General features: G+C 31.5%; 1 protein-coding gene across 1 annotated transcript in view; it reads right to left on the bottom strand.

Annotated features, from left to right (window-relative positions):
* Positions 1-25,726, bottom strand: part of Elk (Eag-like K[+] channel) — a 475,602-nt gene that overhangs the window by 55,859 nt on the left and 394,017 nt on the right. Inside the window, exons 4-5 of the mRNA XM_085958147.1 lie at positions 13,387-13,524; positions 7,591-7,775 (exon numbers count right to left, since the gene is read on the bottom strand). Of these exons, the coding sequence (XP_085814273.1) occupies positions 7,591-7,775; positions 13,387-13,524 (323 nt within the window). The remainder of the gene's footprint in view (positions 1-7,590; positions 7,776-13,386; positions 13,525-25,726) is intronic.

The following is a 25,726-nucleotide window of genomic DNA, read 5'->3' as shown; positions in this document are numbered from 1 at the left end:
ACAGTACACAGATACTTATTTTTTTAATCAAATATGAAGCACATGGTCAATGGTTAACTTAACGCGTGTAGCGGGGTATAAATGATTCATTTTAGGTTTTTACTGTCTCGATAAAAACGAATCATTTTTTACAAGCAAAAATAAAACAAATGATTCCTGCTGCTTCTTTTTTGTAGACTCAACTTCCCAGAGAGAGGTTTGACCTCTTGTACATAGAGTTAATCAACCACTTTCGTGGTCTACCTCTATATCGCTTCAGCTCAGTTATCCACCTGGTCAGGACCTTCAGTGTCACGGTGTCTGCATTCTATCAATACTATCAGCGTTTACACTATTAATTAATAGAATTCTAATGATATTTAGTAATTATCGACTATTTATTATTATTACAGTAATGTTATTACACGTATTTTACATTTGAATTAATATTTTTATAAATCATGAAAGTTGGTCAAATGTTTTTGCGGTAAAAATTCGTAGGTACTTATATATTTTGGAATTTAAATAGCGAGGCACTTGTACGCTGGAAACATTTTATAACTTAATAAAAGTTTCAAAGACAGGAGAAAAAATAATATTTTTTGAAGAAAATAAGTTTAAAAAAATAAATATACTTATAGTTTTACTGTGGTTGGAAAATATTAAGTAGCATTTATCTTTTTTCTTCACAAAACTATAGTTTTTTTGAGTAGTAAATATAATTCAAAATAATATTTGTAGCATTATTATACTATTGTTGATTTAAAATAATATATATATATATATATTATATTATATACTTACCTCTACATTATATTCTTACAGGCCAAGAAGGCCGATGATAATGTAGTGAAACAATAGTATAGTTAGTAATAGAAGTAAAACAATCACAAACGCCCAGAATTTGATAAAATCACTTAAATATTGTGACCTCACCGAGAATCGAATATGAAGCCCTCGGCAAAAAGGCCAGCGCCTTGCACACTGGACTCGAGAACTTGTAGATGTAAGAGATCATCCATAAGTAGCGTAACATGATTTCCTGTGTTTTTGATCAATCTTTCTCCCATTGTCACACTTCGCTACAAAATATTTCTTTCCTATCTGTGTCTAAAGTCACAGTATTTTGAACATACATAATTTTGAAAAACACTTCTGAGAAAATATATTATAACCAATAGAAAAAATCTTTTTGAAAAAAGTAAGACATCCGGCAGGATTGAACTTGCATCTCTTGGATTTACGTTTCATGTATCTTCATTAATTAGAATGGTACATTCTTAAATCTTGTGAATTATTCGTTGAATAAAAGAAATGGTTAATTCACAATATTTTGTTGATAGAAAAAAATGAGTATATATTTTGTTGTCGTCAGATTTCTGCAACACTCCTATCCCCTACATACCATATTATCACATTATATCAGATGCCAGCTTAGGGCATGCTGTTATAATATGTATGGGCCCTGATTATTTTTCCGATCATGACCGATCCTAATAAGATCATAATAATTATTATGGTCCACCACAGGGTGGTGGTTTGTATTAACAGATTTTGTTTTTACGAGAAATGGATGTCAGCCACTTGCTCAACTTATTAGGTCCATACTCTGACATATACAAATTGAAAAACCATATAATATTAATACTATCAACCGGATGTACTTGATGGAATTTGAATTTAAATCCATTTGAAAAACAATATGATTACTTGCCAGACCCAGGATTCGAACCTGGGATCCACGACGCGATAGGCCGAAGCTTAAGCCGCAGCTGTAAAATCACCACTATAATAATTATTTTTCATTAATTTACCAATCGAAACAAAAAAAATATTTGCGTATTGGTAACGGAATGATAGCATAGGCCGTAGAATGTAGATACTCGTAGAGCTACGTAGCAACATGTAGATGCACGGTCTACGGCGTAGACGTTTATCTAGTGCTACGACAATATAATGCATATTGTTAATACAATATTATTAGGATAGCCAACGATGTCCGAGCGAAAAATATATCGACTTATGATGTCGTGGTTCCTGTGTCTCGGTCTGGCAAAAAATACATGTACCTTAGATTTATCGTAAAAATAAAATCTATTAATACAACCTCCACTCTGTAGAGTCCCATATGATCTTCTTAGGATCGGACATGATTTTATAAAAAAAATGACGTATATGTCTGTGACTTTGAAACAATTATTTTCATTTAATCAGTTTTGACTATATCCATTTTTTTACCATCTTAGATTCTAAGAAGATCATAATAATATGGGGTTCTATAGAGTGGAGATTATAGAAACACTTTAAGTATATTTATTCAGAGTTCACAGAGATTAATCAACAATAACAGAGAATACTTCAAGCGGTACACGAAAACAGATTAACAGGATAATATGACTCGTTCGACCAAATAACCAGATAAACTTGCCAAAGGATTAGTTCAGTTCAGGTAGGTATCACATTTGACAACTAGAAACCACACTTATCACTAGAAATGAATCTCGATAGTGTAAGATGCTTAGTTGAAAAATAGAGGACCTGAACGATCAAAAGGGTCAGAGCTAATCAGACTAAGCTGTCTGGCTGTAAGACTACCTAGGTTCCCACCACCACCCGTCGTGTATGTACAGCCGCGTTCCATAACGCGCTATAAACGTGTCTAAAAGAAGTGATTTTAAGTGCTCATTACATCCCGAGACCGAGCCGCACGGGACTGATGCTACAACCATGCACCGTAGTACTTAAAAAAGGAAGTTAAGAATGGATTTTTTGGACTGGCTCTGCTGTCCGCTGACGTGAATCGCCCAATGTATCCGCATACTCAGTATGAGACTGTGAGATTGAGATACCAATTACGGAGTTAATATAGAGTTAAATTCTAATCCGACTACATAGCGCTTGCGGCGTCCAGTCAATGGGCCGCGCCATCTACGGGTCTCTTTTCAAAGACACGACTCTACACATTTGATTTTTTTTTGACAGAATTCTGATGATTGACCGAGATTGACAAAAATAAATCGATATTTAGGTTTAATTGTTTTGTAAAATCATTACTTGAATTAATATTTTTGCAAGACTTGAATATTCTCGTTAGTAATGACATTTATTTAAAATTACCTATGTACATTAAAAGTATAAGGATAAAAATAATGGATACATGGAATGCTGGAAGCATTAAATTTTATGTATACACAAAGAAATCCCTTTTGTCATTCCTAACTCTCTGTATATGCTTATTTAAATTTGCAAGATTCGAGTTTATCTTACACGGTTAAGAAAACTTCCCCTTATATTCAACCCAAACAAAGAAAACTTTTTAACGTGAACTTTTATTTGGGAGAATATAAAAAAAGATACAAAGAAAAAAAGCTAAACGAAACTAATTTATAACACGAGTATAATATTCACTACACTCTCTCAGTTTATAATTTTAAATATACTGGTATATACATTTAAAAGGGGGTAGAAACTTTTTCTGGAGACAGCGTGGACTCTTTCACATTGCGTTGTTTTGCAGATAATAATAATTCAACACAAAAAAATCTACGTTACATAATGTAACCATTCCAAATTCAAAAAGCTTTATTCTGATATCCGCTCATTTTATACAAGATTAAAAAAAACAAACGAATACCTATTCCATATACCGTCACTTTCAGACATACTACGTTTATATTAAAATTTATTCTCTAATGTCAGAAAGTGTCATTTTGAAAACGTGTTTTTATTTATTTTAAAATCCATTTGAACAACGTGAGTGCTCTGATATTTTTTTTTAATGTATTTGCCCTGTCTATCTATAATAATTTTTCAGTTTTTTGCCCAACTAAGAATTGCCATCTAACAAAATTGCGCATGAAGTGAGCGAAGTAAATGTTATCAGACTTAACAGATACCTATATAATAATATAACCATTGACCCCACATCCTGAAGCGGGCCCCCAGGCCACGATATTTGGCGGGCCCCCCAACTAAGGTTAAGGGCAGTGTAATGTTCAACAATAGGAACTCCAGGGTTCCTGCCAGGAAGCACTGCTCGTGACCTCCTTTTGTGATAGCTAAGTAACATGCGACCCTTCGCCATATCAGATAGTCATTTTTATTAGTCAAAGAACACACTAAAAATAATTATAAAATAAAATCTCATCCGTGAAATAACGCCGTAGGCGACATTTTTTAACTATTAGAGCGAATTTGTAGTGTATGTTTATCTCACTTGTGGTTGACCCGCCACGCCAGGCCCCTCCTGAGCCCGGGCCCCTAGGCTAGAGCCCTGACAGCCCCCCCCCCTTGTGGGGGCCATGAACACAGGTGACTTCAATGATTAGAATTATTAGTGGGGGCCATGATTAGAACACTTTTATGATATTATTAAAACTAAAATTTGAAACTTCCACTATAATATCAATTATATTTTCCACTACCAAATAACTACACACCACATTTTCTCCCATAGGGAGTTGTTCTGAGCAGTTATTATATTAATATGTGCAGGAATTATTATTATTGATCATAAAATATTAAATTGTGGAAACATGTGTGTGTCTTTTTTTCATAATTTTTATTCAAAATCGTACGTATCTCAGAGTAATAATATAAAGAGAGTGGGTATTGTTCGACAAAATGAAGCAGTGTTTCTTGCATATAACGCATAGTAGAACCTTATTTTTTTATTATTAAATTAACTATTAACGCTATATCATCATGTTGCTGCTTAATACGGCTACGAGATTTTAAACAAAACATAGTTAACCATAATAATATTTTCTACTAAATTATCTAAAAACAATTACCACTTATTTTATATTTAACATACAAACAATACATTTCAGCAACACTCGTAGCTGCTAAATGAACGTAGTCATTCAAATCAATATTTACTAGTGACGCGTACCAAAAATATTTAATTCAGACGTAGAAATTCTATCTTACTCCAACACATATTGCGGAGATATAAGCGTGCCGAATGCTTTCTCACTCACACGTCTTATGATAAGGTTTAGTTATGGTTTTGGTACACATGGTACACTGGATTTTATGTAGATACTGATATTGTAATTTTATATATTCTAACGATTTATTTATTAAGTTATTGTTCTTTTATAACATGATTTATTGATTTTGTTTTGTTCGTTGCAAGCTATTACAAAATCTAATGAAAAGGTCAGTTTTAATTGCCTTCGCCGTTTTATTATGTGCAAATTCCTGTTAAATATGGCGAGGTGCCTAGGTGAAGATTTAATTGGAAAATTATAATATCGTTGACACATCCTTTGATAACAGGAAGATAAATTTACTCGAATAGATGGCGGTCTTATTGTCGCTTTAATAAGCTGATATATTTTTGTATAAAAAATGTATTTTTATGTTATCACAATGCTCAATTTGTTGTAATACCTAGGTCAGCATTTTACCCAAACGGGGTTTTAAAAGGTAAAATGAACGGGTGGTTCCTTGAAAAAATATATATTTAAAGATTAAAATAATACTAACTGCCTAGAACTACCTTATATGGGAGAAAATGTGGTGTGGTGTGAGAAGACTGTGCGATATTTTTTAAATCGATATTTGCATTTTAATCAGCTATTCATTATTCAAAAATTTAATAATTAAGTATTCATATTCAAATTTGCCATGATCTTTAAAGAAAAAATATTATTATTTCAAAAATTTTCAAGAGTTACATAAATTGAAAGACACATTACAGTCGTACAACAAGGCGACAGTTCCGTTGTTGAATCTTATAATCTCGAATTTTCAATGAAAATGGAAAGTGAAGGAAAGGGTCAAAGAAAAAGCGAGAAGCACGCAATTCTTCCCAAGCCTCTTCTCGAACTAAGAGATGAAAACACAATGACAGTTATTTATCATTTAGATTCACAAGTGTCTGTGAAGAACATTGTCCTGAAACACAATGGCTGACAATATTGACAAATAGTCCATTAACACCTGAAAATTACTTCGTCATTGCGAGCAAAACCACTCTAAGTACAAAGATAAAGAAACACATTGCATATTTTAAACGAAAGCTTTAGATTTTCTTTCGATTTATACACAACGTTAAAAATATTTAAGAGGTTCCTTTATGATGTTTAACTTATAAAAAGGTTCCGTGACGAAAATTAATTGGGAAACGCTGATGTAGGTAAAATGAATAGAGGTCGAAAATTATAAGTTGAAGTGTCATGGCCGCCGTCGTGGCGATGCGATATATTAAGAAAGGATTGAGCGGCCACGCTTCAAGTTAAACATGCCTCAGTTATTAAGTAGATATTATCAACTATTGTTTATTCAGCGAATAATTCATAATATTTGATAATGTAAAATTCGTTATATTGAACCGTGTCCGGAAACTTGTACGTATGCAGTTCGCCGTATCACACTTCACCGTGAAATTTTGTATCGGAAATATATAGGTACTGACATAAAATTCATGCCTAAATAAAACACGGCTCTTGCCGGTTTACACTTTACAGGAAGCCAGTAGCCAATTGTGTTAAAGTAGTAAATTGAAAATAGCCGATATACTGGATTATTCGTTAGGTTAGGTTAGGTTTTCATTCTTGAATTCTTGAATTTTGCCAAAATCAGCTATGAAAATTAAATTAATGTTCATATTGTATATAATAAAATTGGAGACCGTATATATACATATATATAACGTACACGTATATCTTTCCGATAAAAAAGATCACGGCGAACTGTACCACGGTGAAATGTTTTACGTACAATTAACATGTAACCATATTGAACACATGTAATATAAAAATGCCTCATCAGATATATACATACTAATAAAAATCTTTGTAAAAATATGACATCTTGTATAAGTTGAATAAATTATTAGCAAGTACTTGGACGTTATAACCAAAACTTTGAAGGGTCTGAACGACAGTTAGCAATTAAGGCACTTGATTTAAAACGCTGAAAGTAAGTGTAAAAATTACTCGTTAATTTTGTCGTAGATAAGGGATAGATAGTAAATAGTAGATAGTACGTAGATAATTTTTTCTCTCATCTGATAAATATACCCAATTTCCCATTTTTTTTTTGGTATTCTTTTAGGAATCCATTGCACTCTTCGTCAAACCATTCTTAAACTGTGTAAAGAGAGGTAAGATGTGGTTTCACATCTTCTTTTTCTATTACTCCTGCGGCAGGTCGTAAGTGATGAAATACGAATCAAACGATATAATGAGGTCTTCTTATGGTTAATTTGAAAACGACTTTCTAATAAGTTGTTTAAGGATATACTGATAAGAATAATTAATTATTCCTTTAAAAATTTCAATGAAATCATGTTATAATATTACAACGGAATGTACACACTTTTTACGTAATCGTGACTCGATTCTTGTGAGCCTTTGGTGTGATCGACCAAAATATATCTCACAATCGACACGTTGGACATGGCTGGATTTTTATAAATGCATTCTCTTAATTTTAAACATTGTAATTTTTTTATTAATACTTACATAGTAGCATCATACTTTCGGTACATATTTAAAAAAAATAAAATTAGTTACCTACCTATTTATTTAAATCTTATAGTCTTACCACATTTAAAAAAATTCTTGCATATCCAGCTAATGCAGTTTTTGGCATACTTACATTATTGAGCTTGAGTTTAGTTTTCATTTTGTCCGGTTTGTAGTGGCCCGAGAGTTGGTAAAGCACAGCCCTCGACCTTCGGCGCCCCATGTTTGCTGGTGAGGGCGCCTCGGGGTCCAGGGATCCGTTCAGGTCTGGAAGGAGGCAACTAGAGTCAGCTCGGAAACGGGCGCCCAACAACGCCGCTGCGGGGACAAAGGGAGATAAAGCTAGAGTCACTACCCCCGCCGAAGGTCGCGCGGCCTCTGTCGGAAATAAGGACAAACAAAGTGTGCCAGACCGATTTTGACAAGTCATCATTATGTCATACTGTACCGTTACAGTATGGGCAATTAAATATATCCCTAGAATATAATTGATATTAACTATTTGACGTAACGTAAAATGAGTACAATTGCAGAGCATCAGGATTTATAATCAAATTCAACGCGTTAATATGATGGTGAAACAACGAACCGAAACTGAATAACATCGATTTAAAAATAATAATGTGACACATGTCCAAATAAATTTATACATGGCAAATAAATTAAATGAAAACCCATTTTTATACATAATTTGAACTCGATTTAAATATATCTCAGCGTTCGAAATGGAATGGGTTCGAAAGATTACACAAAAAGAGTGTATGTACTTAGTAGATTTTTTGTTGTATACCTGCCAAAATTAGACGGTTTGCTGGTACAGTATTGTGGCATGCAAGATTTGGGCATAATTTTGTCGGGAAGGTATATGAAAATTGAGGTCTGTATTCAGCTTCGTATAAACTTTAAAAATTATATTTAAATATGTAAATGATTAATTCACGAATCCTAATGCAATTTTTCCACGAGACGGAGCGATAATCTCAAGGAAATCACAAACAGGAGCTGCGCTCCGGTGCGTTCCGGTCCATTTCGAGCGCTGTCATATCTGCTCAAGAATAATTATAATAATACGTTATCTTAACCGTTTTGTATTATTAAATTCATTTAAATTGTATAATCTTTAACATTCATTATGCTTTTCAATTATTCATTTGCGTAGTCTAAATGAATATCTAATTTTATATGAGCTTAAATTATTTCCCATGTTATAAATAAATATTTATATATTTAAAAAAAAAAACCTCATTTTATGTTAAACGTCAACTGTCTAATTGTGTCTTTAGTACAACAGCTTTTAATTAAAATAATTAAATGATTATACAAAAAGGAGCGAGTATTATAATATCAATCGATAAAAAGATGGTTAATATTTGTTGACTATATTATATAGTTCAATGTATGTATTTTAATTAGTCACTGCAAAAATCATTTCATTCATATACTTAATAAAGATATTTAATATAGGTTTCCAGTTAGTTACCGTAATTAAAACATCTTCATTTCAAAATTTACTTTGGCATGCTATTGTTTATAATATTATAGAGAATGATGGCTATAACTAATGATCATTATCACTAACCGTCAATCAACAGAAACTATGTTCATACCTGACTATTGGAAGTGATTAATTGAAAGGTTACGGTCTAGGGATAATATAAGATAATATAATATCTAATGGGAATATTATTTAGGTACAATCTATTTGAATATGATTTCTATTGTCTCTAATAGTTATTATGTCTGGCAACACCGGTTTGATGTAAAGGGCCTTTTCAGTCATTCATTATTATTTATAACCCGGTATCAAAGCAATGTTTAATAATAGTACGGTGAAAGCATATCACACAGATCATGTTATTAAAAAGAATTGAAATTTATACACAATATAAATAAGACATTGGATCTCAATTTAAAATAGATATATAATAATTACAGATTGCTACTGTTGATGCGAAGCGAAAACATAGTGCATTATTAAATTTAAGGATGCTAAATTATAATTCTAGCATAACTTTTAGAAAAATCGTTGATTATTTTAACCATAGACAAGATAAATAATTACTGCCTTTTACAAAGAATAATTTTTAATTTATGTATGATATTATTTATTAATATTACGGCACGTAATAGTAATTCGACAAAATGAATCATAAAAAAATAATAAATTTTAATTATATTATTATGTTGGCAAAATAATCATAAGAGACGTTTCCGGTCAACCCATTGGGTCCGAATATATAAATTTATTAATAAGAACAGCAAAATTATAATATGACCATTACGCAGCCTGCGGGATTTAAACCAGTGAACCTCTATTGAAAAGTGTAATACGCTAAGTTGTGCTCCACTGTGTGGAAAAATTAAATATTTATAAGCGTATTAAACATGCTTAAGCGACCAGCAGTTATTTCAATTTATTTCTTATAATTGAAATTTTAAAAAACTTTTTTTACAGATTTTAATCGAAAATAAAACTTTTATCTCTGCTGTATTGTGCCAGCTGTCACAGGCATTTTTTTTATAAATTTTTTGAGTGTAAATTAAAATCCATTGTCTTATTATAATCAGATATTCGGCCAACTCAGTAATGAATTTATAGTAAACAGAACATAAACAATAAATAGAGAGTATATACACCGAATGACGAGAGACCAAACAGAAAGCGTGCGGGTACGGGTGACTCATGCTTTAACTTGCGATTTCGAAATTGGGAAATTTTGAATTACAATTTTTCAAATTTGGAATTTTCAAATTCTAATTTTAAAATTGGAAATACGTTTATTCCAACTTTGAAATTGTGAACTTTCTCATTCTAATTTTAAAATTGGAATTTTCAAAAAAACCTGCGAAATCTCCAATCTTGCAGACAGATGTAGGGTATAATTCAAAATGGTAGGGTTGGAAGAATTCGTCAAATGCAGATAATTTTCTTGGGGGAAAAAAACATATCACATCATTAAAATTATACTAAGTACTCAATATGATAAAAAATATATTAATATCACTTTTAAATGCATATTATGATAACATAATATAATTTATTTTTATGCTATTTTAGGGAAAAAAATATCATTTTGTTAAATATATACTGTATTATTTTATTTGAAAATAATTAAATCAGAGTATTTATGACTATAAAGATGGTAAGTATATTTACTTTTTTTGTTAATATTTAGCCAAGAAATTGTTATTTATATAAGTGCATTAGAGGTGGATTGAAGGAAAAAAGTATAATTTTGTAAATATTTGTGGTATTGTTTAGTGTAAAAATTGAAACAACATAAATAGCTCAGCAGTGAAAAAAATTGAACGAAACAAACTGTAACTATAAATATTGTGCCATAATATGTGTGCCATGATATTAATTAAATAATATTGTTTTAAAAAATATTTTTAACAGCTACCAAAAGTCAAAAATATTATAAAGTGTGTGGTTGATAAAATTGGCGCCATGTTCATTATGAAAAGAAGCAAACGGAATGAAAATTCTGTTTATTTCAATGGTTTTGTTTAGAAACTGGAAAAAAAATAATTATTCGTTTTTATAAAACGACTACTTAAGTATATAATATGGAAATGCTGTTATTATGTATATGTAATGTAATTGAAAATATATCACTATGAAAAACCTTATTAACAAACCTACCTTTTATATATTTTTTTACTATTTTGCAATATTATAGTGTTTGTTATTTCGATTCAATATCGCAATGAGTAGTTAATAATCTTGTGAAACTTTTCTCTCTGTCGAATTGTCTGGGTTTCTGTGACTGTATTATATATATACATATATAAAATATTTATAAAGGCTTGTTTCTATAATACATTCATTTATATGGATAGAAAAAATACATGTTAATCATTATAACATAATAAAATTTAGCCTGGGTTGACAGGACACAATGACGCCAATGGTGTGATGGAAGTCGGCGACATTTTTCGGAGATTGTGTCATTTATTCTAAATGCAATCCTACTAAGGCCGGAATTTAACAATAAAAGATCTTTGTTAAATATTTTTTATCGTGAATATTTTATAAAAGATAATTTATAAAAAGTAATAGGACGACTTTACCTTTTTTTTAATCTAAGATTAGTATATGGTATAAAGACGTGTTATGCAGTGCTTCCGTACGAAATTTCCAAAATTTTGTAGGTTAATAAAAATGCATAAAAATAATTTTACTTGATGTAAATTAGATAAGTGACCTTCATGAGTGCCGGTGTTGCCATCTTTTTACATGTTGATTGTAGTATAAGGTGTAAAAAATATTATATATTTTAAATATAGTACATAATATATAATAATAATAGTACATGACCACTCTTCGTGTTGAATCCTTAAAAATTATAGTATTTTTTACGTTTGTCCTAAAATTATGGTCTTTTACATTTTTCGCGAAATCAAAATTATGGTACTGTATTATAATAATTATAATATGTTTGGCAAATCTCACAAGTATCGAAAAAATATAAAATATCGATAGATCTACTGAAATTTCAGTAAATATAGCAACACTGGAGGTTCTTTTTTGACAGGTCGTTTGAAAATGGAAGACCGCAAAAAATCAACCAACAAAATTGTTGATTGTAGAGCACGAAAACTGTGAAATACCAGATTACAAAAGAAAATAATAAAATTTTGGATACATACACGTAGAAACGCGTATATTCGTTGTCAATTTTTTAAACCATGATAAAATATTGTATGCCTTATCTTTTGTGTTTTATAAAAGAATAATATTAGTTAAAAATCTTTTATAATCTAATACCGGCCTAGCAGTGCTGATTGTAATTTGATTGGTTAACAATCTTCAATTAGTATGGGTGGCTGTAACACATATAATTACAAAATTATGAATGTAATGGGACAATGAAAGTGTACGTCATTCACGATATGAAAACACTTTTTAAATTAAGCAGAAAGCATTAAAATGTAGTCAAGCTTACACTGAAGGTTGGTATGAGAATGGTAATTTGTGGGTTAGGTTGATTTTGTGCAACATGCAAAATGGTCATGGATTTGTTACATGCAGCAACTGTAAGATTGTTCAATACCGTTGACGTTGTTATGTATTTTACAAACCAAGCGTTGTTTTTACAGCACGAACATAATTTGGGTTTGTTTTTAATGTAAAAGTACTGTGTTGTCTTTTTTGACTATAAACTATATTATTCATAATATTTGTTGTGTAAACAAATATTCTTACAAGATATTTTTTTATTCATGAGTGCCACTATTAATTTATAAAAATATAAAATGTCATCGTTTTGTATTATTATTATAAATGACTAGTGGCACCTATCAATTGAATCTATAACTATTTTGTCAGAATACTTTTTACACTGCAGAGAACTGTAATTTTTGAAATAAAATTTCATTTGCACACAAATAAGAATATTGTTATAGTATATTAGTTATAGTTTGATGCAAAAATGCAACGTCTATTTATCTTGACAAGTTTTATCAATTTTTTTATGGAAATGTAGTGATTAGAAAAGTATGTAGTGAGATGGGTGTGTTGGTTATTTTGTGAAAGTGTGTGTGGGTATGTATTATTATATTTTTTGTTAGTTATTTTTTTTACAAATATTTAAATAAGTACAATAAACAAAAAAGTTTTTTTTTAAGTTTACGTAGCTTAAATTTATAATTTGAGAAAGCAGTTCTAAAGAAAATGGTGTATTTTTGTACTAGCCAAAAATTCCTTCTTTTCACATAATATTCTTTAGAAATATTTGAAGCGAAAGAAATCATAACACTCGTAATGTTATAAAGTATTGATCAAACTTAACGTTGTTTCCATAAATAATTTTCAGAGGCGTAGAAATCAAAAAAATAAATAAAATAAAAGAAAACACTCAGAAATCACTCAAGGCTCAAGCTCAGTCAATAAGTAAGTAGGCTTTCGCGGAATATGATAACTCACCACTGTCAAAGTCCTCGGTCGTTGACATTTCCGCCATCTTGGTGTTGGTGATGTCCTTGTGGGAGGCGAGGAAGAGGACCACCTCCCTCTTCTCGTTCTTGATGGGGACGATGTCCAGCAAACACCAAAAGGGAGTGCCTGTCCAAAATGGAAACAAAGCAATTCTGCATTAATTCACGTAAAAACTAGTCACATAAAATGTATTGATAATAAAACAACATATTCTCAAAATGTTATTTATGTATTATGGTCATCGAACAATATTACTGTTAAGCTCTACGATGATTGAATCATGTCATCGGTGTTTTGAATTGTCTATAAGTAAGATTTTTTGATTGTCTAATCTGATAAATTTGTAAACTTGCTAATACCTCTGTGAATGATTACGATTTAATTTACGTTGATAAGATTTATCTCATTTTCAATAGCCTGTCTTGCAGTTTCCAGTTTCCAGTTACCATAAAATTAAAACTTTATACCTAAGAATAATAAAAATTCATGAAATTTGACAGTTTCAGTGAATTTAAAATTGTGCTTAAATTTGAGATTGGTTTATTGATTTCTTGTGATTTCTAGTATTTATTACGTTAAAATTTTTTGTAAATTTTATTTAAAATAGATTCTCATTTATAATTTTACGATATACCAATGAGAAACTCGTAATTTCTGAAAAAAATCGTGAATTCGTTTAATTTCACGAAAATTTTACATACTTGAAATCTTGATTACAACCGCTATAATCTGAACAATAGTTTTATAATATATTTAAGTCGCTTAGAGTCATAACTTATTTATTCCAAAAATCGAGTTTTGAGATAATCGTAAAAAGCCACCGAAAAAGGCACTGTTTTTTGTAACTAGAAGTAAAATGTTAAACTCCCTTGAATATTAATGAGTGAGTGAGTCAATTTACATTTTCTGAATTATATACTTATAATACTCCTAAGGCTACAGAGTACATACACACAGCACATTATGAGAAATAGAGCTCTCAGATTGGTTAGAAAGACCTTGGTGACAGAACTCACATTATTCATTGAAAAATGTGATGAATGACGCTAACCGTCAACTTTATCAATGATTTTCACATGGTTCAAAGTGAATTTTGATACACAACTGTTTTTCAATACCTGTTTCGTTCACATGATAAGGATTATCAAATATATAAGCAGCATATTTTTTTAGTTGTTAGGCAATTTATTAATTAGTTCTAACTATTCCAATAGCTAATTTTTTTAATTGAAGGAATGTGCTCATCAAATTTAATTACATTAACACATCACAGATAAACTGTCATCAATCACTGATAACGGGGGAGTAAATTGAACCCGAGGGAAATCGCGATGAGATGACACAAATTAATAGATCGGAAGTGGCAATGATATCATGATTATTAAATTGTACTGTGATATAGGATATTTTCTGCGCATATAGAATTTAATCATACTTTGGTTTCTACCAGTTTTGAAGTAACATTGGATTATATATCTCGAAATTGACTCGGCAAAGTCGGATGCAATAATTATAATGTAACCGATACACATACCGGGGAAAGCTTGTTGGTAACCTGACATTTAGCTTTCTGCAGACCAGAAGTGATTACACATCAGTGGCTAAGAGTGGATGGAGGTAGGCTGTTAAGATCCGGCATAAATAATGCACCCTAAATTTTGATTTCGCACGGATTCCGGTGTCCTGAAAGGCCGCTAAATACGATCTATAAAGTGTATACGGGATGCTGGTTTAACCTGGAACGATGCAAGAAGACTGGCGAGTGACAAGGATTCTTGGAGGCGCCTCGTGGTGTCCATATGCTCCAACTAAGGGGCGGATATGGCCAAAGAAGAATTTTGTCAGACAAACGTATTTGTTTTCTTTGAACTAAGACTACAATGTGTAGATAGTGTTCGTTAGATTTTAAAGTTTAATTGAGCCCTGCCTAATCCAAGCCATAATACACAATAGACAAAAAATATTCATTTATCTATAAAATATCTAAAATGACTCCATCAAACTATACATAATTTTAGATATTTAGAGATAGCAAAATATTTTTATCGATTATGATTTAAAAAAACTAACCACCACCATAATATATAATATTATGTTTTCTTATTTCAACGAAAACAAATAAGTATGACTGAAAAAGTATGCACCATTTTTTTCGAATCGCCCATAGCATACTTAAACTATTATGGGTTGACTTAGGCACGGCTTAATTGAATTAAAAAAAACACTAGTACCATCTGCGTATTCTTAGTTAAACGAAGCAAATAAGTATGACTGTCAAAGTTTAGTGTGCACTATTAATTTCGAATCTTAACAGCCTACTTCCACTTATTCGCCACTCTTACATATGCTAGTTGATGATGTGGTACATTCAGATAAGAATAATTGATGTAATATAGGTCGGCAAGCAGATGAAACATGTCGCTCGGTGATTAGAAACGGTGATATATAACGGGCACTAAACGACAATAGAAACGCCCTTAAACCCACCAGATAGATAAACTGATAAAGTTCAGTGGATGTACATGACAGCAAAGAACTACGGACATAGAAGAGTGAAAGGAATTAGGGGAGACCTTCATCCAACAATGGATCAACTTTGGTTGAGGATGACTTGCTCCTCAATGCCCCACATACTGCCCATGGGAACAGAAATGATGAATAGGAAATATTTTTGTCAGTTTGAGCCAATGGTGTCAGGGAATCCAATCCCGAGCCAAAATTTTGATCCCGGAATTTCGGGATTACAATTTGACAATCCCGGGATTGGCTTTTTTTCCCATAGTTAATATAAAAATTTTATATACTTATACAAATAACATTGATAAAATCGGTCAAAAATAAATCTTAACGATTTTAATTTATAAAATTTCGTAAAATCAATATTGTTTTTATATTATACGAGATTGCTATTTTTGACAGTAAAAACTTAATGAATGGGTTAACGAGATTTAAAATAGTAAAGAAAATCATGGTGTATGGCCTTTCTGCTTCATAAATCTAATTAGTCAGCTAAATATGAAACTGCCGTAAAACGTATGAGATCGTGGTGGAATTATTTTGTTAAAAGTGCGAATCATTATTTTTTTCCAATCTTTCTCATTTTTATTAATTTATGTGAAAAAATAAAATGATTAGGAAACTTACACATGGGTAATAAATCAAACTTCATTCAAACTCAGTTTTTTTCTAATGTAGTTATTTGTTATTAAAAGTATGTTTTCTGTTATATTTTCGTTTTTACATTATTTTCCATAAAAATTGATTAAAAAATCAATCCCGAAAGTTTCGGGATTATGTTTACCAATCCCGGGATTCATAGGTATCGAAAATAGTTCGGGATCCCGGGATTGAAATCCCTACTCACAACATTATAGTGGTGTAAGATCTAGTAAAATATATTTTATATTTTATATAAACTAGTAGCGTCAGGATACGCATGTTTTTGGTATGCGAGTTGAAAGCTACCGGCATGAATTATTGGTCAAAATATAGACACGTATGTCTAAAAGCTTAATCCGACAAAATAGGTTAAATGCATTGCGGTAGAGATTGGAAACGTTTCAATTAGTTTATTATTCGTAATGGAATTGTAAATTAAATCAATCTGAACAAATTGATATTTTATAATTGAATAATTTATTTATTAAGGAAACAAACAGTTATATTTTGAATAAAAATAATTACAAGATAAAAAGAACTTTTTATATACCACGTTTTTAAATTTTCTGTTGAATCATATAAACTTGACAATTCTATGTATTAATAATTTAGGACAAATAAGGCAATTGTCAACAAATTTTTGCTATTTTGCAACAAACAAACAAATATAGAATACTGAAATATCATTTTGATTTACATTAGTAACGGACGTATATATTAATAATTTAGTTGCTAGGGCCACCCACTTAGCAACCAATAATAGTGGATTGGATTACGGATTTTTTCCGAAATAAATTTTCATACAAAACAGAATTAACTGAAAAAGAATTCAGTTCTACTTAAAGATGGCTAAAAATATTAAAAGAATGCATTGGCATCGTGTTATGATATATTCTAAAAGTTTAAAATGTCTAGCTAGTCGGGAAGTTAGTTAAAAATCGATTGCAAGATTTGTACTGGATAAACAACCACCGAACAAACAAGAGTACGAGCTAAGAAAAACGTGGTAAAATATGTTTAAAAAAGAAAGTGAAAAAGTTAGAAGAGCATAATATAACGAAATTACATATTATGAAAAATGAGGAATTATTATAGACAAAAAAGTTATATTATATGTATGTATACATTTTAAATTTGGTTAATATCCATTATACAAAATTTTGGAGATAGCGCATTTAAACGAAAGAGATGTAATATTGAAAGGATCAACGGTGGAGAAAGACATATTGTAATTTAAAGAAGAGCGCCGAATAAAGGAGTTTTGTGCATAATTTGAATCACTACGACTAACATGGTACAAAACTTGGTTTCGCGTAAATCTTGATGGACAGTGGAAACCCACACTTTCGAGTAGGTTTGGCGAGTTAACAAAACCATTTATAATTTTGTAAAGAAAATACTGATCAGAAAGATAACGTCGACTTTCCAAAGATGGTACCATGAATGATGCAGTGGTCGTAATAGAATTAGCTTCGTGGAATAAAAATAGCAATTGAATCCAGGTCCCAGATTGCAGATGGGATTTAATCATATACCTAAATTATCCTATAGATCTAACAGATAATAACCTTAAATACATCTGAACGTTTTCTTGAAAATACTTAGAAGTTGTTAAATAAGACTTATTCTATAAGATTCTGACAATTTTCAGGACAATTTTTTTGCAAATCGAAAATAAAAGATAATATTATCTTTCTGTTGGTGCCATCTTCTATCAAAGGTTAATGCCCAACGAGCAGTAGGTACACCTCTCTATCCGAGAGCGTTAATGAAATCAGATCTCCAATGCCTTAGACATTGACACACTTACGAAGGTTAAATAGTAAATACAGTATCCTTTTTGTATTTTAATTTGGAGTAAATCATAGGTACTTTTTATCGCGGAAGTAATCGTTTTGAGGCAAGTGAATAAAAACAATCGGTGTGTGTACTTATGTACGCGCGTTAGAAGTTATACTTCTTTGGCGTAACAAAATAAAAACAAAACTTGTGATAAACTAGATTCATTGACTAGCTGTTAACTATCTTGTTAAATTACACACTCAAGAAAAAGGACCGCTTATTGGAACGCCGTTGGTTTATTTCTATACACTTTAACTTACATGACTAAATTATATAATGGTTTCTCGTTGTTTTTGTTTTTAAAGTACCGACTGTCACTCTGACGTTTAATAGTTTGTTTACGTAAGGAATTGCAAATGGCCAACAATAATAAATTCGCTGCCTAGGCAACGGAACAATTCTAAACTATAATAGTATACTGTATAATCGTCACGATTGCAGTATCATACTGTGGCGTAAAGGTAGTGCGTTCGGCTGATAACCGAACAATCGGTGGTTCGAATCCAATCGAGTGCATTTTTTTCGTGTGAAAAAATAAATTATGTGTTACATGTCACACGCAAAAAATACACTCTGATCTGATTTCCCAAACGCGCTAAAAGAAGTATAACTTCGAAAATCATATGGTTGCTATTTTTAACTTGGAAACAATCGAGAACCGATAAAATAGATCTTAAATTCAAGGAAAGCATTTAGTCAGTTCAATTACAAATTGATTATGGGAAAATGTATATATTGATAATTGACATCCTGTTGCTTCTATTGAGAACCTTTGTCATTGATGGTATATTGTATCCACCGAAATAGTAAAAAATGTGTTGGTGGAACTGCAACCAGGCACTATTTTATTTAGTATTAACCTACTGCTCATACATCGAGATAGTTAACTCTTGGAATACGCCATAGCATTTGTACCATTATTTTGATTGACTTTTGAGGTAAGTTTAGCATTATGTTGGAATAAAGGTGCACGCATACTTTTTCAATGACAGTTGATTAGATTGGATTTGCAAATTTTATCTCTACTATGTGTATTCTACAGTGCGACTTTCATATCGAGTCTTCTACGTCACCACGGTCGTTTCTGAAACTAAAACCCTCCACCCACTCCATCCCTAACATTTAAATGCCTAAACCTTCGCAGAAGCAGGCGAATTGCATTATTTCGGATGTAGAAGTATTGTGAGGATAATAATAAGAGAAAAACAAATCTATTCATAAATTCCTCTCAACAGTGCCGGAAATCGTAGTATCTTCTAAATTAACACAAAAATACCACGTAACGTAACAGTGTGAGTGCATGATGCTCTGTAACGTAGACGACTGGATATATAAGTGGGTATATACCTAGTTATTTTACCTAATCAATCCCTTTAAAGTTTTTAAATTTCCAGTGTATGATAAGTGATGACATTAATAATTAAATTAAGGTACTAAGTTTAATCTGGCATTATCACCGTTTCAATGACATTAAGTAATTGTGAACCCGGTCAATACCGTGTGACCGCTTCATTGGTCAATCTGTCTTTTAAAGGTTAGATCCCACTTTACGAGAACATTGTTGTTTATTTAAGTAGGGCGAATGAATGGTTAATGAAGTAATAGGACTCAACCCTTTCATGTACGCTTTAATAAACCTACTGGGGTCTTTATTTATCAAGCGGTATTAATAGCACTATCATAGACAATTATTATTATTCCAAGGATACGTCATTTTCTCATTGTTCTTTGCAAAAGGTCATTAAATAAATAAAGTGTAGCTATCAACAAAGAGTTTGTAGTTGTCATCCATTATTGTCTTTTTGGTCTATCAGAGTACCTAGATATTATTATCTAAATTATATTGTCGTGAAGCAAATATGATAATATTAAATATAAATAAATAACATAAAATAGTAGAAATATTGCGTTCTATCGTAACACAATATTGTCAATAACCAGATAGTCTACTTAGCGGAAATTCAAACTCTCAAAGGAATGATTTATGAACGAATTCAAGTTAGGTTTTTCTATATTTGACCTTGTTCCCCATCGTCACACTTTGTAACAAAATATTTACCATCTCATCCAAATTACGTAACATTTTCTAACCCCCCTCTCTCAATCCAAAATTCGTTGAAAATAATCAATTTCAGTATAATATTTTTAGAAAAAAATGAAATTCTATTATTTATGAAGTCAGATTTTCTACATCCCACATAACCCCTTCGTCGCAAAACATCGCATTGTATTAGACCTACACCCACCTTACTGCGAGCCGTCATATATGAACAACCCCTAACCGGTTAATCGATAATTTATTTTTGAGTAAAAATATATTGTTTGACATGTTTAGTTTTTCTCTACTAGATATTTTCTGTGAACGCTTCTAAATAAAAACAAAAAAAAAATGTACAAATCTTTTCAATGCCAGGCATTAGCGTATTAATCAGAATGCTGGGAATTCACCAAACTGAATGAGAGAAAGATGGACATCTTTAAGAGAATCCTCAGAATTACTTTGAGGCTGTCATTTTGAGGTGGGGGGTATAATGAGAAGCCGTGGACTCTATACGGGGGTGAAAACGTAGCAAAAAATGTAGAAACTGCGCCGGTTCTTCGCGTGTAAGGGGGGACATGCTCGGCGTAGGTCAAAATTGAGTTTTTATTGTATTTTCAAACCATGATCCTGGACACTCCTTAAACGTTGTAGATAATCTATCTATATAATTTTGAAGCCTTATTATCCTTTATATTTATTTTAAACATTTGATGACTGCATAAAGTATTTTTGTTACATAAAATAGTATTTTTTTAAACCTCTCGCTCTAATGTTTTAGAATATAGTCATATTTCGGTACATGAATGTGCAATGGTGTTAAGATTTTTTTACATTTATTAATTTTTAAACGCATTTATAAAACCATTAGTATAATTTATGACGAGATAATTTTAGTAAAATATTTACGATAAAAATTATATTGATAATCTCTGTGATCCCAAATTTTACAAGAATAAGGCATTTTATTATTCAAAAAATCGGCAAGATTAACACATTTGAAGATGATTCTACATATACTTATTATAATCTATGTCTTTGACCATTCAAGTATGATAAACATCTTATGAATAATGATTGCTTTATAATAATTATTGACCTAAGAATAAGGTAGTGTTTTTTTGAAATACGCCATTTCTTTTGGCATTCCCCAGTGGTTAAGCTACAACATACGGCTGTAGCCATAAATTGACAAACTATAATTAAAGTAGGGAGTAAAATTATGTTAACGCGCGTGTTTGAACATGTATCTAACCGAATTTTTAAAATTTTTTTTAACGGTACATGTTCAAACACGCGCGTCAATATCATTTTACTCCTTACTTCAATTATAGTTTGTCAATTTATGGCTACGGCCGTATGTCGTAGCTTAACCACTGGGGAATGACAAAAGAAATGGCGTATTTCAAAAAACCACTACCTTATTATTATGTCAATAATTATTATAAAGCAATCATTATTCGTAAGATGTTTATCAAAAGTGAATGGTCAAAGACATCGTTTATAATAAGTAACTTTAGAATCATCTTCAAATGTGTTAATTTTGCCGATTTTTTGAATAATAAAATGCCTAATTCTTGTCAAATTTGGGATCACAGAGATTATCAATATAATTTTTTATCGTAAATATTTTACTAAAATTATCTCATCATAAATTATACGAATGATTTTATAAATGCGTTTAAAAATTAATAAATGTAAAAAATCTTAACACCACTGCACATTCATGTACCGAAATATGACTATATTCTAAAACATTAGAGCGAGAGGTTTAAAAGAATACTATTTTATGTAACAAAAATACTTTATGTAGTCATTAAATGTTTAAAATAAATATAAAAGATAATAAGGCTTCAAAATTATATAAATAGATTATCTACAACGTTTAAGGAGTGTGCAGGACCATGGTTTGAAAATACAATAAAAACTCAATTTTGAACTACGCCGAGCATGTGGGTCGTGGCAAATGGACACCGAAATTGAGAGGGCTGGACTGCACCATGGGGAATTTAAGAATACTCGGCCAAAATAAGACCGTTACCGTTGGATCTTTCAGGATAGAAGAAGCTTTTAAAGAAGGCTAATTAATACCCTCTGTAAGTTGTCGTGCTATACATGATAAGGAAGAGACATTTTCTGCTAGTTTATATAGTTGTTTGTTGTTATATTGTGACCTAATATATATTGATGGTGGAAAAAAGAACATTGCGTAGTGATATAATCTATGTGACTATCAACATTGACAGGATGTGAGTTCTATTTTTCTTAACCTGACTGCTGTCACTGTTTTTAAATTTAAAGTAATTGTGGAATAGATTTGGTAGTGAACCAGGGAAACACGTGTGGACACTTTTAATATCGGTTTATTTGAGTTGATTATATATAATATTTATGAACGTTTGCGTTATAAGTTTGCGTATCGTCTCGAGGCCCGCCACGGCTGACTTAGTCCAGGACGCTACATAATAAAATATTGAATAGTCTGAGCTAATAAAAGCAGTTTTTCAGTCGGCATACCACATTATAATTATATATATATTATATTTAAATTATATATACGCATACAGAATAATATGTACATAACGCAAATAACCCGTATTATTTTATCACGTGTAATGCGGTTAATGAATGCATCGTGGATGAAGGAAATTCTCCGCTCTACAATGCCATGCAGTACTGCACACATTAACGTAGTTTCATTTGGCCGGAAATATTTTGCAGTGGATTACCGCGGTGCTTTATGTCGACGGAATTTAAATATACCCCGGTCGACAGTGGCGTACGATGGTGTTAAAACAGAAAATATAAAATTAATTAAAAATATACCAACATGTTTTATAGTAGGTAAAACAAATCGTTGTTTATTTTATTACATACTAGCTAAAGTACCCGGCTTCGCACGGGGTCGCTTCGTGGTTATATTTATCTTAGATATTTGAAAAATAATAAGAGGTAATTATTTCTTTAATATTAAAATATCTGTGTAATACAATATGGCAATATGAAAATAATTATAATAGGAGTAAAGGTCAAACATAAGAACACTAAATTAAAATCGAATCCAAAATATGAAAACGTTATTAATGTTATAAATATGTAGTAAAAAAAAAATCAAAATTGGATGGAACAAACAAACAACAAACTTTGTATGTTATATAATAATAATTTAGAAACCGCACACAACTGACAAAAGTTTCATCGCAATCGGATGAATGGTATAGGAACGCATACGAATAGTAGAAGAAGATGATTTTCTAATTCAGAAACCTTCGTGGGCATGCGCATGACAACTCACCAAAGTTTCATTGCAATCGGATTAATGGTATAGGAACGCATACGAATAGAAGAAGAAGAAGATGGTTGTAGTAATTCAGAAACCTTTGCGGGCAAGGGCACAACAACTCACCAAAGTTTCATTGCAATCGGATGAATGGTATAGGAACGCATACGAATAGAAGAAGAAGAAGATGGTTGTACTAATTCAGAACTCTTTGCGGGCGTGCTCACAACAACTGGTCAAAATTTCATCGCAATCGGATGAATGGTATAAGAATGCATACAAATAGAAGAAGATAGAATAGAAGAAAAAAGAAAATAGTTGTAACAATTCAGAGACCTTTGCGGCGTGAGCACAACAGTTGATCAAAATTTCATTGCAATCGGATGAATGGTATAGGAACGCATACGAATAGAAGATAGAATAGAAGAAGAAGATGGTTGTACCAATTCAGAAACCTTCGCGGGTGTTGGCACAATTACTGACGAAAAATTTGTTGCAATCGGATGAATGTAATAGAAACGCATACGAATAGAAGAAGAAGAAGAAGAAGATAGTTGTACTAATTCAAAAACCATTGCGGGTGTTACCACAACAACTGACGAAGGTTTCATCGCAATCGGATAAATGGTATAGGGACCATACGAATAAAAGAAGATAGAATGAAGAAGAAGAAGAAGATGGTTGTACTAATTCAGAAACCTTCGCGGGTGTAGACACAATTACTAACGAAAATTTTATTGCAATCGGATGAATGGAATAGGAACGCATACGAATAGAAGAATATAGAATAGAAGAAGAAGAAGAAGAAGATAGTTGTACTAATTCAAAAACCATTGCGGGTGTTACCACAACAACTGACGAAGGTTTCATCGCAATCGGATGAATGGTATAAGAATGCATACAAATAGAAGAAGATAGAATAGAAGAAAAAAGAAAATAGTTGTAACAATTCAGAGACCTTTGCGGCGTGAGCACAACAGTTGATCAAAATTTCATTGCAATCGGATGAATGGTATAGGAACGCATACGAATAGAAGATAGAATAGAAGAAGAAGATGGTTGTACCAATTCAGAAACCTTCGCGGGTGTTGGCACAATTACTGACGAAAAATTTGTTGCAATCGGATGAATGTAATAGAAACGCATACGAATAGAAGAAGAAGAAGAAGAAGATAGTTGTACTAATTCAAAAACCATTGCGGGTGTTACCACAACAACTGACGAAGGTTTCATCGCAATCGGATAAATGGTATAGGGACCATACGAATAAAAGAAGATAGAATGAAGAAGAAGAAGAAGATGGTTGTACTAATTCAGAAACCTTCGCGGGTGTAGACACAATTACTAACGAAAATTTTATTGCAATCGGATGAATGGAATAGGAACGCATACGAATAGAAGAATATAGAATAGAAGAAGAAGAAGAAGAAGATAGTTGTACTAATTCAAAAACCATTGCGGGTGTTACCACAACAACTGACGAAGGTTTCATCGCAATCGGATGAATGGTATAAGAATGCATACAAATAGAAGAAGATAGAATAGAAGAAAAAAGAAAATAGTTGTAACAATTCAGAGACCTTTGCGGCGTGAGCACAACAGTTGATCAAAATTTCATTGCAATCGGATGAATGGTATAGGAACGCATACGAATAGAAGATAGAATAGAAGAAGAAGATGGTTGTACCAATTCAGAAACCTTCGCGGGTGTTGGCACAATTACTGACGAAAAATTTGTTGCAATCGGATGAATGTAATAGAAACGCATACGAATAGAAGAAGAAGAAGAAGAAGATAGTTGTACTAATTCAAAAACCATTGCGGGTGTTACCACAACAACTGACGAAGGTTTCATCGCAATCGGATAAATGGTATAGGGACCATACGAATAAAAGAAGATAGAATGAAGAAGAAGAAGAAGATGGTTGTACTAATTCAGAAACCTTCGCGGGTGTAGACACAATTACTAACGAAAATTTTATTGCAATCGGATGAATGGAATAGGAACG

The sequence above is a fragment of the Rhyacophila brunnea genome, unplaced genomic scaffold, assembly GCF_057557595.1.
Source record: "Rhyacophila brunnea isolate RB1 unplaced genomic scaffold, BYU_Rbru_1.0 scaffold_7, whole genome shotgun sequence".
NCBI lineage: Eukaryota > Metazoa > Arthropoda > Insecta > Trichoptera > Rhyacophilidae > Rhyacophila > Rhyacophila brunnea.
Note: the sequence above shows the minus strand (reverse complement) of the source record. Positions and strands in the feature narration are given on the sequence as shown.